This window comes from Falco biarmicus, chromosome 8 (genome assembly GCF_023638135.1).
Source record: "Falco biarmicus isolate bFalBia1 chromosome 8, bFalBia1.pri, whole genome shotgun sequence".
In the NCBI taxonomy this organism is placed as follows: Eukaryota; Metazoa; Chordata; class Aves; order Falconiformes; family Falconidae; genus Falco; species Falco biarmicus.
The window spans coordinates 47,720,219-47,736,308 of record NC_079295.1 but is presented as its reverse complement, the minus strand read 5'-3'; the positions used below and the strand labels follow the sequence as shown (position 1 = coordinate 47,736,308).

The following is a 16,090-nucleotide window of genomic DNA, read 5'->3' as shown; positions in this document are numbered from 1 at the left end:
ACTACATCAATTCTTTTTTGTTTCAGTTTTTCTCATTTTCAGCAACAGAATTTAACGTTCTTCCTTATGAATATGAATGCAGGCATTGAGTGACACATTTCAAATTAATGGAGTGATAAGAGCAGTAAGAGGCTATATGCTTTTATTTTTGAAGACTGAGTGTTCAGGTAAAAGTAATCTTGAGATTAGCTAATTTACAGCTCCCAAGACACCTGACTCTTACAGACCAGCCGCTGGACACAAGGACAGCCTGGACCAGCAACTGGAAGGTGTCCCCTGCCCAGGGCCAGCGATGGGCTGCCTGTCCTGATGCATACACAAACCTTTCCAAGGCTTGTGGCTCTCACTACAAAAAAAAAAACCCCAAAAACCCAAACCAAACCAAAACCAAAATCTAACTTTTAATTCTGTTGTGACAGATGTGCATCCCCATATGCCAATTCACATGAAGTCATGGCTCCCATCACACATCAGCTGAAAGGGGGGTTCCCGAAACATTGTTGCTCCCTGGTCCTCAGAGGCCAGTTGCGCGGGGAGCAGTGACCCACAACGGCAGCTCACCCGAGCAGGTACGCGAGCCGGAGAAGGGGCTGCTGCTTTTGCTGGTTGGGATTTTTTTAAACCGAAGCTGCCAGGAGCCATCAGCCCGTGGCGCCCACGCAGAGGCAGCGCGTTCCGCTGCCGCAGGGCCCAGCCCGGCTGCCCGGGAGCGCAGTGGCGGCCGCTCCTCGCCCGCCCCGGCTGCCCTGCGACCCAGGCCCGGTTCCCAGCAGGGTCTGAAAGAAGAACGCCGGCCTGCTGCCTCGGCAAGGCCCGGGCCCGCCGGGCGGCAGCGGAGCCCCCGGGGCTGAGGCGGCACCGGCCGGCCCGGGAGACCACGGAGGAGCGAGGCGGGGCATCACCACGCACCGAGCGCGCAGGACGCAGGACCCCCGCCGCCCGCCCAACGACAGCCATTTTACACCGCTGCTTGGCCCCTCCAGGCTGCGGCGGCAAGCGGCCACCTGCCCGGGCGGCACTGGCCGCCCCTTCCCCCTATGCCGCCGGCTAGCCCGCGCGTGTGCGGCGAGAGCACCAGCCACGCACACGCCAACCGCGCAGCCCGCCCCCGCCGCCTCCATTTCATGACGGCGGTAGCCCTCGGCGGGCGTGGCGGCGCATGCGCAGGGGCGTGGCGGCGGGCTGAGGGGGCGTGGCCGCCGCGCGGGTCTCGCGAGAGCGCGCGGGCTATATCTGGGAGGGGGCGGGTACGCCCCTTCCTTTAGTGCGCGTCCGCCCGCAGCGCAGCAGCCACCCATTCAGCGCGCCCGCAGGCCGAGAAGATGGAGGACAGCGCCATGGACATGGAGAGCATGGGCCCCCTGCGCCCCCAGACCTTCCTCTTCGGTAACGGGCCGCCGCTGCCCCAGCACCGCGCTTCTGCCGCGCTCCCGGCCCCCCCCTCCCCCCCCCCCCCCCCCCCGCACCCTGAGGCCTTGCGGCAGGGCGGTGGGCCCCGCGGCGGTGGAGCCCGCGGCACGGCGCCGGCCTGCGCGCCGCGGGGCGGACGGGAGGGGAGCGGAGCGGGGAGGCCCGGCTCGTGAGGGGGCGCGCGGCCTGAGCGGCCGCGCGCGCCCCACACGTGGCGCGGGGCTCGCACGTGGCGGCGGTGCGGCGCGTCCCGGCCCGGCCGCTTTTGTTCTCCCCGCCCGTTCCTAAGGACGCGGCGAGGCCTCAGCCCCGGCCCGACGGCGGCCGCCGAGCACGTGGCGGGCGGCGGGAGCTGGGACACGTGGGGGCGGCGGGGCCGCGCCGTCCTGGCCTAGCGGCAGCCCCAAGGCAGGCCCCCCGCCCGTGCTGCCGGAGTCCCGGGAGGTGGTGTGCCCCCGGGCAGCGCGGAGGCCGCCGCGCGCCTGGATGGCCTTGGAGCGGGCGGGCCGCGCTGGCGGCGGCGTGGCCGGCACTAGGCCGCGGGCTCGCCGGGGATTTTCCCCGCCCCACGTGTTGCCTCGCTCGTGTGCCCGCAGCACCGCTGGGCCGTTTTGTATGCGAGTACAGAGCCTTGAAACAGCAAGTTGTAAAATAATCAGTGGTTAGCGAATACCTGCATCTTGGTAAAACGGTAGTCGAGTAATTAAATGGTCTTTTCACAGGCTGCGAGCTTAAAGCAGATAAGGAGTATCAGTTCAAAGTAGACGATGAAGAAAACGAGCATCAGTTATCTCTGAGAACGGCAAGTATTGTTTGGTTTTTAAGTTTTTCTTTTTTAAGTAGCGTGATGTTTTGAGAAGCGAGATTTTTTTAAGGTGTATGTTTATTTCCTTAAACTTGTTTCTTTAACGGTGTAGGATTTTATGTGAATCTGTTAAAATAATAAACTTCTCTTACTGAGTGGAGCATACAATGTCACTTGAAATATTTGCTGTGTTGAAACAAATAGAGTTTAAGATATTAACTGATGTTTCATTGTTTACAACAAGCAATGCGAGGCAGAGTTTAAAAATTAATGCACAGAAGCTTAACAAATTTTTATTGAAATTAAAGACCAGAATATACACGCTGACATTTGCAATGCAATAGGTCAGATGCTGCAGGAGCACCAAAGGAGGGTAAGATTTATAAGAATCCTACATGGGCATATTCTAGTACACTGTATTATAAACTTTTTTTTATTTTGAAAAGGTGTTCCCAAACATCATTCCAGTGCTTTTTGGTTTTTTCCATAAGTAGCAAATACTAAAACTAAATGGTGCTCTGTGTGTGTGTATGTTTTCATTTATTGTCTTTGGTGTCACTCTCTCTAAGGATGTAACTGGGAAGTGCTGGCTTTCATTCAGATAATTAATCTAACAGATAATTAATCCTCACAGAGCAGGATACTCCTGGAAATCAGGGTTTGTACACTGAGTTCTTAAAAGTGTCCTTAGATCTTCCTGCTGGCACACAAGCAAGGCAAAGTATTTAAAGGCATTTGTTCTGGGCTGAGCATGTTACTTTTTAGTTAGCAGAAGAATATGCCCCAGCTTTACAGGCAAGGAAATGGAAGAGTTGTAGCATCCCGCTACTTTATAGTTTATTACTGTGTTTATTTGAATAAAGAGAGACACCTTAATGAGGCCTGGAAACAAGAGAGTCATAATTGTGTATTACTTCCTGTAGCAGAATTTCTTCCTTCTGGAGACTTGCATAATAATGCTTTCCAAACTTATTCAGTGATACTTACAGCACTTTAATATAGGCATTACAGTTTTATGAATCATGTGTCTTCAGTCCTTGCACATTATGAAAATTACAGGTTGCACTTGACAGTGACTAATTTGTTCTTAATTAGAATTTCTTTTGAGGGAAGACTAGCAGTAAAGTATGTATAGGATGAGTTCGTGCAGGTAGTTCTCATAGCTGAATGTCATGCAGATGAAATGACCCACTGAGGGATACTTGAATTGCAGGGCTTTATCTAAAGATCCTGTTATTGGAAAACTACCTGTAGCATCTCTTCTGATGCTGAGCACTCTTCATGGGGGACAGCAGCAGATTGGTTGCATACTAGTACTTAGTTTTTAGGCTTGTGGGGTAAAAAGTCAATAACTTGTCTTATTTAAGACAAAAGATGATACACAGGAGAAATGGAGGTTAAAATAACATGACAAACTGGAAATACCTTGGCCAAGTGGAGGAGGGAGTTGATGAAAGATAAAGTGTGAAGGTAGCAAGTATCTGGTGACTGGTCTGTGCACCTGATAAAAGACTAGATGTATAAAAGGTTAACTGGCGCATGTCAGTTAAGATACAAATGTGGTGATGGACTTGGGTATGAGGTACAGAAGGAGATGAAAGTGAAAGGGGAGGCAGATTGGTGCATGTTGAGAGGTAGAAAGTGGCATGAGAGCTTCTGCAGATTCCTTATTAAAGATAGCTGAGGGTATAGAGATGGTTCCTGCTTCATTACCTATTTATTACCAGTGTGTGTTCCTTCAGTGTAGAAATTAAGGCACATGAATGGACACTTGCCAGACATATTGTAAGTAAATTGATAGGAAGTGCCATAGTATTGCTTGAGCTGGTGCAAATGACAGGAGTAATGGGGTGGAGGGCATGCACTTAAGTTCTTGTGCTGGTTGGGTAGTCCCACTGCCTGAATGATTCAGTGGTGTTGCTAACCTCTGAGAGGTGAGATCAGAGCAGCAATTTCACTTCTTTAAATTTACAGTAACAAAACTTCTCAGGAGTGGTGAATCCTATAACCCATTTCTCAGCCTTCAGACTGATACATCTGGTCTGCATCATTACAGCCTGCCTAAAACTCAGCTCTTGAAGAATGGAAGCTGAAGTTGTATATCTCTGCCTGAAGTGTTTACACCTACATCTTCTGTGGAAGGTGGAAATCTTTGTTTGTGGGCATTGGGAAAGGAAGCAGAATGCTTTGATCACTGGTCTCAGGAATAATTGTACTCCTTCAAGGGATTCTTGGTTTTCATGTCTCTTGCAAGTAATCCTGACTCAGATGCCAAAGGTTCAGAGAACTGGAATTTCAGGCCTGTCATGTGTCTGTCACTCATTTGCCTCCCTGCAGCTATGATTTTTGAGTCTTCAGAAAGTGCCAGGCTTGTATTCAGTGAAAGAAATCCCAGCACTTGAGTTGTGAAATGCTCTGGGACAGCAGCCCTCAGACCTTGGTGCGTTAATGCAGAAGGCATATGCATAAATGACTGTACTGAATGGGGGAGTTGTTAAGACTTGACTCTTCATTGAATGTCAAATAATCAAAAAGTGTGCAGTGTGACAAGGTGAAGCAACTGGCAGATGAAACATGGCAGGAAGGGGAAGGACGGGCTGTGATTGTGTAGCAGCAGTGGAAGCTGTTTCCCTTGCTCTGTGCATGTGTTTGTAGTTCTTCCCTTGGCCAGCATCAGTGCCGACTGGACTTGGCACTGACTCATTTCAGTGTGGTAATCCAAGGAGCAAAAGGTCTTTTCACTCTCATCAAAACATGCCTTGAGTTGTGCCTTGCAACAGGACGCTGGTGTCATGGGGAAAAGGGATATTGGCTTGGAAGAGGCATGCAGCTCTGTCATTAGCAGTCAGAATTACAGACGTCAGTCTTAAGAGATGCAGGACAGTGAGTGGAGTTTTAAAGACTTCAGAATATTTGTGAAGATTCTCAGAATGTGCACTGTTCTTCACAGGTTACTTTAGGCGCTGGAGCCAAAGATGAATTACATGTTGTAGAAGCAGAAGCATTGGACTATGAAGGCAACCCGATTAAAGTAGTACTGGCATCTCTGAAAATGTCAGTGCAGCCTACGGTAAGTACAGGAACTTGGAAAAATCTCCTGTGAATTGGGTCTCAGATGATAAAGACTAGTTAGAAAAGGCTTTAGTTGACTGAATTTTAGCGAAACTAGCACAGTGGTCTGTTCAGACGAGTGTCAGTTTTGGCATGTATAGTAAATGCAAGCTAAATATGAATACATTTTTTTGTGCCTAGTAGACTTAACTGTAGTCATAGAGATGATAGACTTCTGTTCAAATTATGCATTTTCTTAAGTGGTAGTAATTACGTGTGTCATCTCTACATATATAAATGTGTGCGCTTGCAAGCAGATGCACCTATAGCCTGTGTTACTTTCTTTGAGACTGGGATGAGAAAAATGAAGTTTTTCTGCACATCCCAAGCTCTTAAGACATTCTAAAGATGACTGCTACCCTTTCTTGATTTAAGGGCACCCTTGTCATTCCTGCCATCTGGAATGTAATTTGAATCGGTGTTGCTGATGTTGTACAAGTGGAACTGCACAATGCTGGCGGCAGGTGTGATGGATAATGTTCAAACTGGAATTGCTGCCAAGAGGAGCAGAAAACAAATGTGGATTGGTCTGGCTTTGAAACTTGTGCTTTAATTATGATAAGCAACGAGAGCATAGTAAACCCTGTTGTGGCTTATTGACCTTGACTTGACACTTCTGGAATATTCTGTCAGGTAGAAACTGGGAGTCACTAACTGTAATAGCCTTGGAGTCTACACGTTGCTGCTCTTGGTTTCATTTGAATGGATTGTGTGTTAAGCACACTTTACCTGCAATATTTGAATAAATAACAATGCTTTTTTCCTTAGGTTTCATTAGGTGGCTTTGAGATCACACCACCCGTGGTCTTGAGGTTGAAATGCGGTTCGGGGCCTGTTTACGTTAGTGGTCAACATCTCGTAGGTATGTATTGCTCTGGTTACAAGTCTGATCTTGCTACCTGTCAGCACCAGCAGAACTTGAGTGATTTATCTGGTGTCTCAAGCAGTACTTTGTCTAATAAAGACCCTGTGATTGTTTTAATTCACTGTCCTCAGAGGCATGAGGTAACTAGTGGGACAAAGGACTTCAGAGAAATTCTTGTATTCCTTTTCTTGGCTCTTGTCTTGTATAGATAAGGGGCATGTTTGTCAGCACTGCAATTTGAGCAGAGGTGTTGGAATTAGATTATCTTTAAGGTCCCTTCCAAACGAGTCTATGATTCTGTGAATGTAGAATTGTCTTTGAAACTGATCTTCATCTCTTTAGAAGTTCTGTTAAAATGTGTCTTCTTAGAAATAAAGTAAACTTTATTCTTGACTTTCTGTGGCTTCTTTCTGTGAGGACCACTACAGGCAGCATATGGATGATTATTCACCCATTTTGGGTTTCACTGTAGTGCCTGCATACACTCATCCAGAAAAAGTTTCTGGTCTCAGTGGTTAGATTGATGGTAAGAAGCTTCCTCCTATCCATCCAGCACCTCAGTGAGACCATGCCTGTTTAGTTGTGGGTGATACTCTTCCGTTTGTTTCTTACTAGCAGTCTTGCTTTAACTGTTGAATGAGGTGGGTTTTTTTTACACGTTGCCATCATTTTGTCAGCATTAGAGGAAGAACCAGAATCAGATGATGAGGAAGATGATGCAAAAATTGTGAACACTTCCACAAAGAGACCAGCAAGTGGGGGAGGAGCTAAAACACCACAGGTATATATACTTCTAATCAGCTTGTCTGCAGAATTTTCTTTTGGTTTGGTGTCACTGCTGCCTCTAGGAGTAAGCAGTTAGATGGCTTGCTGTGACTCACTTAATATGTGGTCTGTTGATTGATATATGTTGGGAAGGATTATTTTGTTCTTGGGTCTTGACAAGTACTAAATTACAGAAGCTTAGTTAAGTACAGATAGTTTCCAAACCTTTGCTGGAGGGGCTAATATGGAGGCAACTTTTATGTGGAAGTTTTGTCCACTGCAGTAACCGAGTGTGCAGATTCTGGTATAAACATCAGCACGTACTGCAAGAACTGAAATGCTGATTAAAGCTCTGTAGTGTAGAGGAAAGGTTCATATGCTCGGAGTATGCTGTAAATTTGTCAATGGCTTTTGAATTGGCAGCTGTAACTTCTTGGGTTTTAGTTAAATTGATGGAAGATAGTCTTGTAATCATTATGCGACATTGTTTTGGATCAAGGTTGCTGTTTATTAGGATGAAACGGTATTGATGTGTAACATACTTGATATTTTTTTTTTTAAAGAAAAAAGCAAAATTGTCAGAAGAGGATGATGAGGATGATGAAGATGATGAGGATGATGAGTATGTATTGATACTGAATTTTGAAATACAGGGTTAACTGTTTCAGAATATGAATTGTGTGACATAACTGGATCTTAATTGAGCAAGCTCCTTTTTTATCTTTGCTACAGATAAAAGCAGAATTATCTCAAGTTTATCTCCACAATGCAACCTAAATTACCATTACTCAAACATGTTATACTGGGTTATAAAACTTCATTAATGTAATTAATTAATTTAATAAATTCAGAATTTCTGTATTAGTAGTAGTGGAAATCTGAAGTTACACGCCTTCAGTATTAAAACAGAAAGGAGTGTGTTTAACTGTTTGAATGGTAGTATTTGGCCAAACACTAAAAGGTGGGTATAAGGTAGACTTGGAAAGGTTACTTGCTTCCTTCATGAATAAAACATTTTATTGGGAAGGAGGTTGGAGGATTAATTCCTAATGTGGGTAAAGCCGTATGAATCTTGAGTTATGAGAAGTGACTAACTTTCTAATTGTAGTGATGAGGATGACTTGGAGGAAGATGAGGAAGAAATGAAAACACCAGTGAAGAAAGTAAGTGGCATAGATAGATATAAACACACTGTGACCCTCTTCACCCATGATTAAACAGCCTGTTCAATGAACTTGAAAGGAAGTGAGCGATAACGCCAGGTGGGCATAGTGTCTGCAGCTAAGTTTATTCGGGCAAAGGGAGCAAGTGCTAATGCCTCTTGCTAACAGGTGTTAATTACCTGTCCTGATTGAGTCATCTTTGAGGATTCTCGTGAAGACCCCTAAAGCAGGAGGGGTGGGGGGAAGCTCTCTTTGCATAAGCTGTAGCTTTTTTAGGTTTGAACTCTGCATTTATGGTAACGCAGAAGCTAATTGAGGTGTTCGCAGTGTTTCGTTTTATAATGGATGATATCAATAAAAGGATGACAGTAATTGGGCAGATAATCCCCGAAACTGAGTTTAAGCACAGCTGTTTGGAATGTGTGAAAGGGATGCTTTTGATTCAGCTTGGTCTGTATAAAGAAATTGTGGTAGGATATCAAAACACTTCAGTGTGTGCATCGAGTCCGTGTTTTATTTACATTGCTGCAGAGGGATGGCTGGGTTCTTCAACAGCATGTATATGCACATGTGCAGTGTTGGGTAGCAAACAATCTCGCTCAAAGGTGCGGGTTATGCTTTGCCATTTCACTTAGTCATGCATGCTGTGAATAAGGTCTTAGTAACCTAACTTTGAATAAAAAAGGGATCTAAATATGTGAGCCCACTGGAGAAGGTGTTCCCTTCAGGCAGCCCAGGGGCTTGAATGTGAAGTTACATCAGCCCGTGAGTGCCATCTGGTGGTAAATGAACGGTAAGACAACTTGGCAACTGCAGAGGTAGAAGGTAGTTTTATTGAACTTGCATTCTTGGGCTTGAATTTATGTGTTTGTATTTGCTGTTTAGAAACAAGTATTTAATGTTTTACTTTGTTATATGCTGCTCTGTCCAAATGGATTTCTATAGGTGATAGTGCACAATAATTTAAGGCCTGGTAAAGACAAGCTGAACTGCAGATTTCCTGCCATCTAATCAGATCTAGTGTGGCTGAACGAAATGGTCTCTTGATTTATATAGGAATGTAAGAATCCACTTCCTCAATGCACATGTGGTATTGCCCATGCACATCCCAGATGGTGTTTCTGTATGAAATGCCAAACAAGAGGTAATGGTTGTGTTACAACAAACCAGGTAGCACTGAATCTTATCTTGGAATTGTAGTGCTGTCTAGAATTAGTCTTCAGGCAAGGTCTGCCCCAAAAGTCTGCATGGTAATATATAAAGATGTAATATGTAAGGAAAATGTAGTGGAGGTCCCACATAGTTGTCTGGCATCATAACAAAACTTTGTTTTGGTTATGTTACGTATTGTGCTACACCAGTAGTTTTTCATTTGAGTTCCTGTAGTCTATATGCTTTTTGCTTAAATAATGGATGCTGATTGTATTGCATGGGCAGTGAAAATGCCTTTTTGAGGTTAAATAGTACGTATTTTTCACTTAAGCTTGTTAAAAATTACTGAAGACTTAACATTTACTGTTTTTTTCATGGCAAATGAACTTAATGCATTCTTTTCAGCCTGTCCGTGAGGCTTCAGGAAAAAATATGCAGAAAGCAAAGCAAAATGGAAAAGACTCTAAGCCGTCCACACCAGCATCTAAATCAAAAGTGAGTGAAGACAAATGAGTAAAACAAATGTTTATTCTAGTGTGGGAGCTAGCTTTCTTGCCCAGTGGTAACTTTAAGTAATGTACTAACCATTAAGTTAGGTTTTTGAATCTTAATACGAAGCATGCTTGGGGATACAGTTCATTGCGTTGTGTTCCCCTGTGAAACTCTTCAGTGATTAAGCTGTGACCACACCAGCTAAGATCACCTTAAAGCATAATCGAATATGGCTGCAGTTGTGGAGTAAATTCTAAATCACTGCATGTTTGGGATATTTTTTGTTTCATTTCTGTTGGGAAAGTGCTGTGTAGGTACCTGCCCAGAAGCATACAATGCTACTAGCTATGCTAACTGTAATAACTCCAAACTTAAATATTGTTCTTACCCTTGTCTCTGAGGAATGTGTTGGAAGCACAGATTAACTTCTGTGACTTTGAAAACTATCTGAAGTATCTGTGATAGCTAGTTCATTTATTCTGTATAAATTCTACAGTAGATTTTTGAACATTCTTGTTTTTAGAAAACTTGATCTTGTATACATTATACATTATAAAGTAGCTTTATTTATGTACAAGTTTCTAATGAAACAAATACTTTTCAGACTCCAGATTCCAAGAAGGATAAATCCCTAACTCCAAAAACACCAAAAGTTCCTCTGTCGTTAGAGGAGATTAAAGCAAAAATGCAAGCGTCCATAGATAAGGTGAGTTTTCAGGAACTTCAGGTTCTCAGATTTTCACACTTAAACCAATCAGAAGAATTGTGTGTTTTTAAGAAGTGGTTACCTGTCACTGATGGCTGTGCTGTTATCAGAATATGGTGATGTTGAAGGTCAGAGAAATGAAAACTTTTGGGGGAGAAAAAGAAGGCTCTGTACTTTCTGCAAAGCAAAAACGCTTTTGTTTTTGTATTCTTCCAGTACTGGTGATTAGTAATTTGGTATTTCTTAGTGAACTGTTTCAAAATAAAATTTGAAAAAAACCCCAACCAAACCAACACAACAGAAAACCAAAACCCGAACCCCACAACAAAGCAACAAACCTTGGATGATATTTATTCTAAAGGTGTCTTAACTAGCACATACATTTTATTTTAGGCAGCCTAGAGTAAAGCAGAGTTCCTCACGTGCTTGGAATAACTTGGTTTTAAAGCAGTATCTGACTCGTAGCCAGATGCTTGTAAAGCTTTATAACTTCCAGAAGGGGGAGATAGGTCCTTGTGATGTATTAATGAATCGATAAAGACCTGAAAGCATTTGCTTTCTGAACTGGGTATCTGGGATTGAGTCTCTCAACAGATGTTTCATCTTTTGAAGGTCACAGGGCAGTCACTTGGTTTCTGGTTGTTAGTAGCTTTGACTACCACTTCATGGCTATGCATACGAGTGTTCTTTTTAGCTGCTGTTTACATATTAAAATGAAATTGCATTTTAATTATAGGCTGGTTAGGTAAAAGTGTAGCAGGTAGTAGCCATACTTTTCCCCCCTTAACCAAGTTTGGAACCGGTGTGGTAGCTATGGGTGCACTTGTATGCACCTGTATGGGAGAATAGATTGTAGTGAGGACCTGACATCTAGACTATAGTAGTTCTGGTTTTACTTCACAAGCTCAGGGGTGTGCTTACAGATCGTTTGTGACTGAACCAGAGTATTTATTGGAAGACTTTGTTTTTGGCTTATGTCAGTGCTCTGAAGAATTCCACGGGTTTTTTGGGTGAGTTGGTTTTTCGTTTGGTCTGAGCTTGTAAACCTCCCCCCTTACAGTGGCAGTTAAGTAATCCAAAGAATTAGGATGTTTTGAGGTGGTTTCATCCCAGGAATGCAAAAGTAAGACAAAAAGTGTTTCAGTATAGAGTGGATGCGGAGTGAGCAATGACAGATTGTGATCGAGATCGAAATACATATCCCTAAATTGTGAACCTGACAGTGATGGATGGTATCATTCTGCTAGGTCAAACTAACCTCTTGGATCTAGTGGATGCTGGGGTGGGTTTTCGCATGACTCAGGAGCTACGATTAGTGTTTTCTGCAGTGTAAGCAGAAGTGGCTGAGCTATTCACAGTAGACAGATGTCCCTATGGAGGGAAGCATGCAGACCAGATAACCGGCAACTTTTCTGTTGAAGCGTGTTTTCACTTGGAAATGCTGTGTCAGCACAAATACGTAGAAGCAATAGCGGGGGGCTTAATTTAATGTTTTCAGAGATGGTGTGAAAGCATATCTTAGGCGAAAGGTTTGTGTGTTGCCATATACAATAGCACTTCTAGCTGACAGCCAGCAAGTTAGCAGCTTTGAAAAACCCTCATTTTATTAAATTTTAAGAGGGAACTGCTGTATTATGTAGCAGGTAGATGTCAGCAAGCCAATAGAAAAGCATCAGTACTTGACAGAATACAAAACTAAAAAATTGTCTGAATCCAAGCGTCTTGCTTGCACTGTTGCAGTTTCAGATCTTCCTAATGTAGCTTTGTTTACTTTGAACGGAAAATTGCTGTCTCTGCAGTGTGCCAAGTAGCAGCTAAGTGTACTATCGCAGTTGGCTAGGTATATTTCAACTGATAAACCTGAAAAATAGGAAAAACACTATTCACTGGGCATGTGAAAGTAAATCAATGTTTCTTAAAATGGTGTGCTGTATTATTTTGCCTGGAGATGGGAAGAGGCATGAAGATAAACCATGTTCATGAATTATTACTGAATTTGCTTTGTACATTTGAGTATGTACATTTCAGAGATGGAAACAAATGTTTCTAGAATGGTTCTTTACATTCTTAGAGCTGATGTTTGAAGGGTAGGTGGGAGATCACTTAAATTTTTTGCTTTACAGAGCTGAAGTCTAAAACCTACCTGTGAAGGATAGTAATGTCTCAAGTTGAGTGCTGTAGTAGGAATCCGTAGATGCGGAATTAGTTCTAGTTTAGTTGGATAGCATATGAACGTTGACTACAGGCAAGGTTATTTGAAGTGATGAATGGTTGCTGTTAGGTTTTCTGAGCATGAACGAAGATGCTTGTACAGGCATTTTAGTGTGTGGGCACTAATCTGTCAGAAATATCTGGGTACTGTAGAAAGCAAAATTGAAAAAATTACTTAAAAGCAGATTGGTTTGGGATGTTGCAAGGTGAGTTCAGTAAAATTCCGTGTGTGTTGCAAGGGATTTAAGCTTCATGAGTTACTTCTTGGAATCATTAAATGACCTGCATACACTAAAGCTTGCTTTTTTTTCAAAATAGGGTTCTTCCCTTCCGAAGCTGGAACCCAAATTTGCCAACTATGTTAAGAATTGCTTCAGGACGGAGGACCAGAAGGTAACTGAATTTATTGGAACTCGATAAAGTCCAAAAACTTTTATAACCTGCCTTAGGGATTCTTTTCCACTTCTTAATCTTTACAAGCCTTGGACTGTTTCAAAGGGTTACAAACCACGAACAATACTTCAAATCAAATAAATGGGAACAGTTTTAGGGGTTTAGTTGGCTAAGATGGGAAAGCTAATATTTTATTACATTTTTCCAGCTTTTATATGGTTGGTAAATTATCTCTTGCTTACTAAACCCACAGAATTTTCCTTTTGGCACCATATTGGCTAAGGAAATGAGCTGTGGTTTTCCTTGCTGCTGAATTTGGCCACCTAGGCCAGTCTGCTGTTCAGCCTTTTGTTGGGGAGGGTGTCTGGGCGGGGGAACTGTTTTGTGATTGAGATTATGGCTTTCTTGCTACGTTTTCTCCCAAAGTCAACTGAACTCTTGTAAGAGGGCAAGCCAAAAGGTGGTGGTATCAGGAAGCAAGTTTCTGAATTAGTTACTACTCAACATATGCTAGGCTAAAATGTGTCTTAGATTTCCCTATCAAAATTCCTGTAGGTAAAAACTTTCTTCCAGTGACAGAATTCCTTACACTTTCCTACTTCCCTCAGTGGTTCAGAGTAAACTTGTCTGATAGACAAATTGATAGGTTCTTGAAAGAATGTTTAAAAGCAGTTAGCCTCAGCTACTGGAGTTGGTCTGACATGAGCCAGGGTAGGCAGAGTTCAGCCAATATTTGCCTAGCTGGTCCACACCCATCCTCTAGCTTACCTTCACTGAATTCTTACTATTGTGACTTACAGGGAATAACAGTCTTCTAGCAGAAGGGTCTGATGTCTTGCTTTGAACTTTATTTTCTCTGAAAGAAATGCATTTTTGTTGTAATTTAACGTCAGTATTTTGTGGAGTAAGTGGAGGTAGTAAACTGGAAATAATTAGAAAAATGGATTTCAATTTCTAACTTTTTGTGTACACTTCCAGGTCATTCAAGCTCTCTGGCAGTGGAGACAGACTCTGTAAGAAAAGAAAACAGTTTAAACAGTTCATTAAAATCTGCAGTCTTATTTCTGTAACCATTATTTGGCTGTCCTTTTTACAAATGCTGAAAGAGCTTTTCCCTACTGTGTCTGATAAATGTCATCCAGATTACCTTGCCAAGAATGTGTTGTCCAAAATGCCTGTTTAGTTTTTAAAGACGGGACTCCACCCTCAGCTTCATTTTAAGTATGTATGGAATGTTTTGATAAGGCATGGTGGTGGTGGTGGTGGTCAGACAAATGGAAATGGTGGGGAGACTAAATGTACGTGGAAAAAAAATAAAATTTAGTATTTTAATAAAGTACTATCGTTTCTTTTTTTTATGGGTTGGGGGTAGTTGGCATACTGAACCCAGAAGATAACAAGGCTTTAAAGTTCTCATAGAAGCTACTGCTAAATACTGTAGCTACTTCTCTTTTACCAAGTACAAATCAGATAGTCTTCTCACCAGTCATCTGCTCAGTAGCTGTAAAGCTCATAGAATTGGAGTTGGTTTTAAAGCTGACAATATAAATGAGACTAAGTGGTAAGCAGGGCTTTATTCTTGTCTGGAAGTGACCACTAATTACATAATTGCCTAAAACAGCCTTTCCTGCATCTCAATTTCTGACCAGCTTCGTTGCTCATTGGTTTATGGTTTCCCTCTAACAACTGAGTTTGTAGGGCTTGTGACTCTGCTTGTAAAATGTAATACTTTTGATTTGGGAATTGCTGGCTGTGGTGTTCCTCTCAGGGGCTGCAGTCTCTGAGGTTGTCTCATGTAAATGGCTCCTGTGAGGGTTTTGTGGAGAAGAGAATTAGCTTGAATGCTGTAGGGTGTGCCTAGAGAGCTCACTGAGGGAGATCAGTGCCAGTGGAGAAATTCCTGGGAATGATGAGGAACTAATCTCCAGCAAATCCCAAAAGCTCAGATGGGCAGGTGGTCCTGTCTCGGTTCCTTCAGTCTTTCTTGATTATTGCCTACCAATGATGCTATGAGGCAGAGTTGAAACAAATATTTGGACCGTTCTTGGTTGTCATAAAAAGTAGAAATGCCAAGGTATAAGGGTTTTTTAAGGTGAAGGGGGGGCGGGGAAAGCATGGATGTCATGGCTGGCACTGAACTCTTCCTCAAGGCTCTTGTTTAAATGCTGTATCACTTCAAATGCTTGAATGCTATGTCTATGTGTAGTAACTGCAGTAATGGTATGAAGATGAAAGAATACTTAAGAAAATATTTAAGCAGTTGTATGGTAACTATTAAACTTTGATTTAATCCTTGCAATGTGTGAGCATTAATGCAACTGACCAGTGTTTTTCACAGCAGAAAAATCGTATTTGAGAACAGAAGGGCATTAAAGCAGGCTTTAGCTGGTTGAGGTTTTTTCCACTTGAAGGACTTGCACACTTGGGTCCTACAGCGGTTACCTTCACAAGACATGGTAAAATCTTCTATTGGGTTGTCCTAATAGGGCGTGGGGGTCTCTTTTTTTTTTTTATCGGGTGTTCTTTTTCCAGGTTGTTCTAGAAGCAGAATGTATAATCTGGTTTGTAAAATTGTCGCTGGAAATATTTTTAAAGTTTGCAGTTACAAAAACCTTAGTTTTCTTTAGTTGAGATTCTGGGCATGGTGGAAATGAATGCAGGCCTCCGGAAGCAAACACTTTTTTTGGAAACGCAAAGCCAAGCAAAGTGCATGGTAGAGAAGTGAAACACTGTGCAAGGCTAGTGTCAAAGATTCATTTAAACTTGAGTATAATTGCAGCATGTGAAATGGCAGAGTATAAGGGTTTAAAATGGTTTCGGTGGGGTTATGTCAACAGATGATGTCATATGCACAAGTGAGAGCAAATTTCCCTGGTGAAATAGACCTAATGGCACAGACAGGCTTATTTAAGCAAAATTGCCCTCAATTTTGGCTGAAACAAGTGAAAATTGTACAGTAATTTCAGTAAGAGGCTATCCAGCCAATAAAATATTCTGAGTGTTAAACTTTTAAGAAA

General features: G+C 42.8%; 1 protein-coding gene across 1 annotated transcript; it reads left to right on the top strand.

Annotated features, from left to right (window-relative positions):
- Positions 1-1,229: 1,229 nt before the first annotated feature.
- Positions 1,230-14,412, top strand: NPM1 (nucleophosmin 1). Its single transcript, XM_056348613.1, has 11 exons — positions 1,230-1,386; positions 2,133-2,212; positions 5,166-5,285; positions 6,095-6,188; positions 6,869-6,972; positions 7,520-7,578; positions 8,065-8,119; positions 9,677-9,766; positions 10,368-10,469; positions 12,999-13,073; positions 14,052-14,412. Exons 1-11 carry the CDS (start codon positions 1,323-1,325, stop codon positions 14,088-14,090), a joined length of 882 nt encoding a protein of 293 aa, XP_056204588.1. The 5' UTR covers positions 1,230-1,322; the 3' UTR covers positions 14,091-14,412.
- The last annotated feature ends 1,678 nt before the right edge of the window (positions 14,413-16,090 follow it).

Bases quoted from the DNA above. Each gene is read 5' to 3' on its own strand.
- NPM1 (XM_056348613.1), top strand. From the start codon at position 1,323: ATGGAGGACAGCGCCATGGACATGGAGAGCATGGGCCCCCTGCGCCCC. The intron at 1,387-2,132 runs GTAACGGGCCGC...GTCTTTTCACAG, and splicing joins CCCCCAGACCTTCCTCTTCG to GCTGCGAGCTTAAAGCAGAT. The intron at 2,213-5,165 runs GCAAGTATTGTT...TGTTCTTCACAG, and splicing joins ATCAGTTATCTCTGAGAACG to GTTACTTTAGGCGCTGGAGC.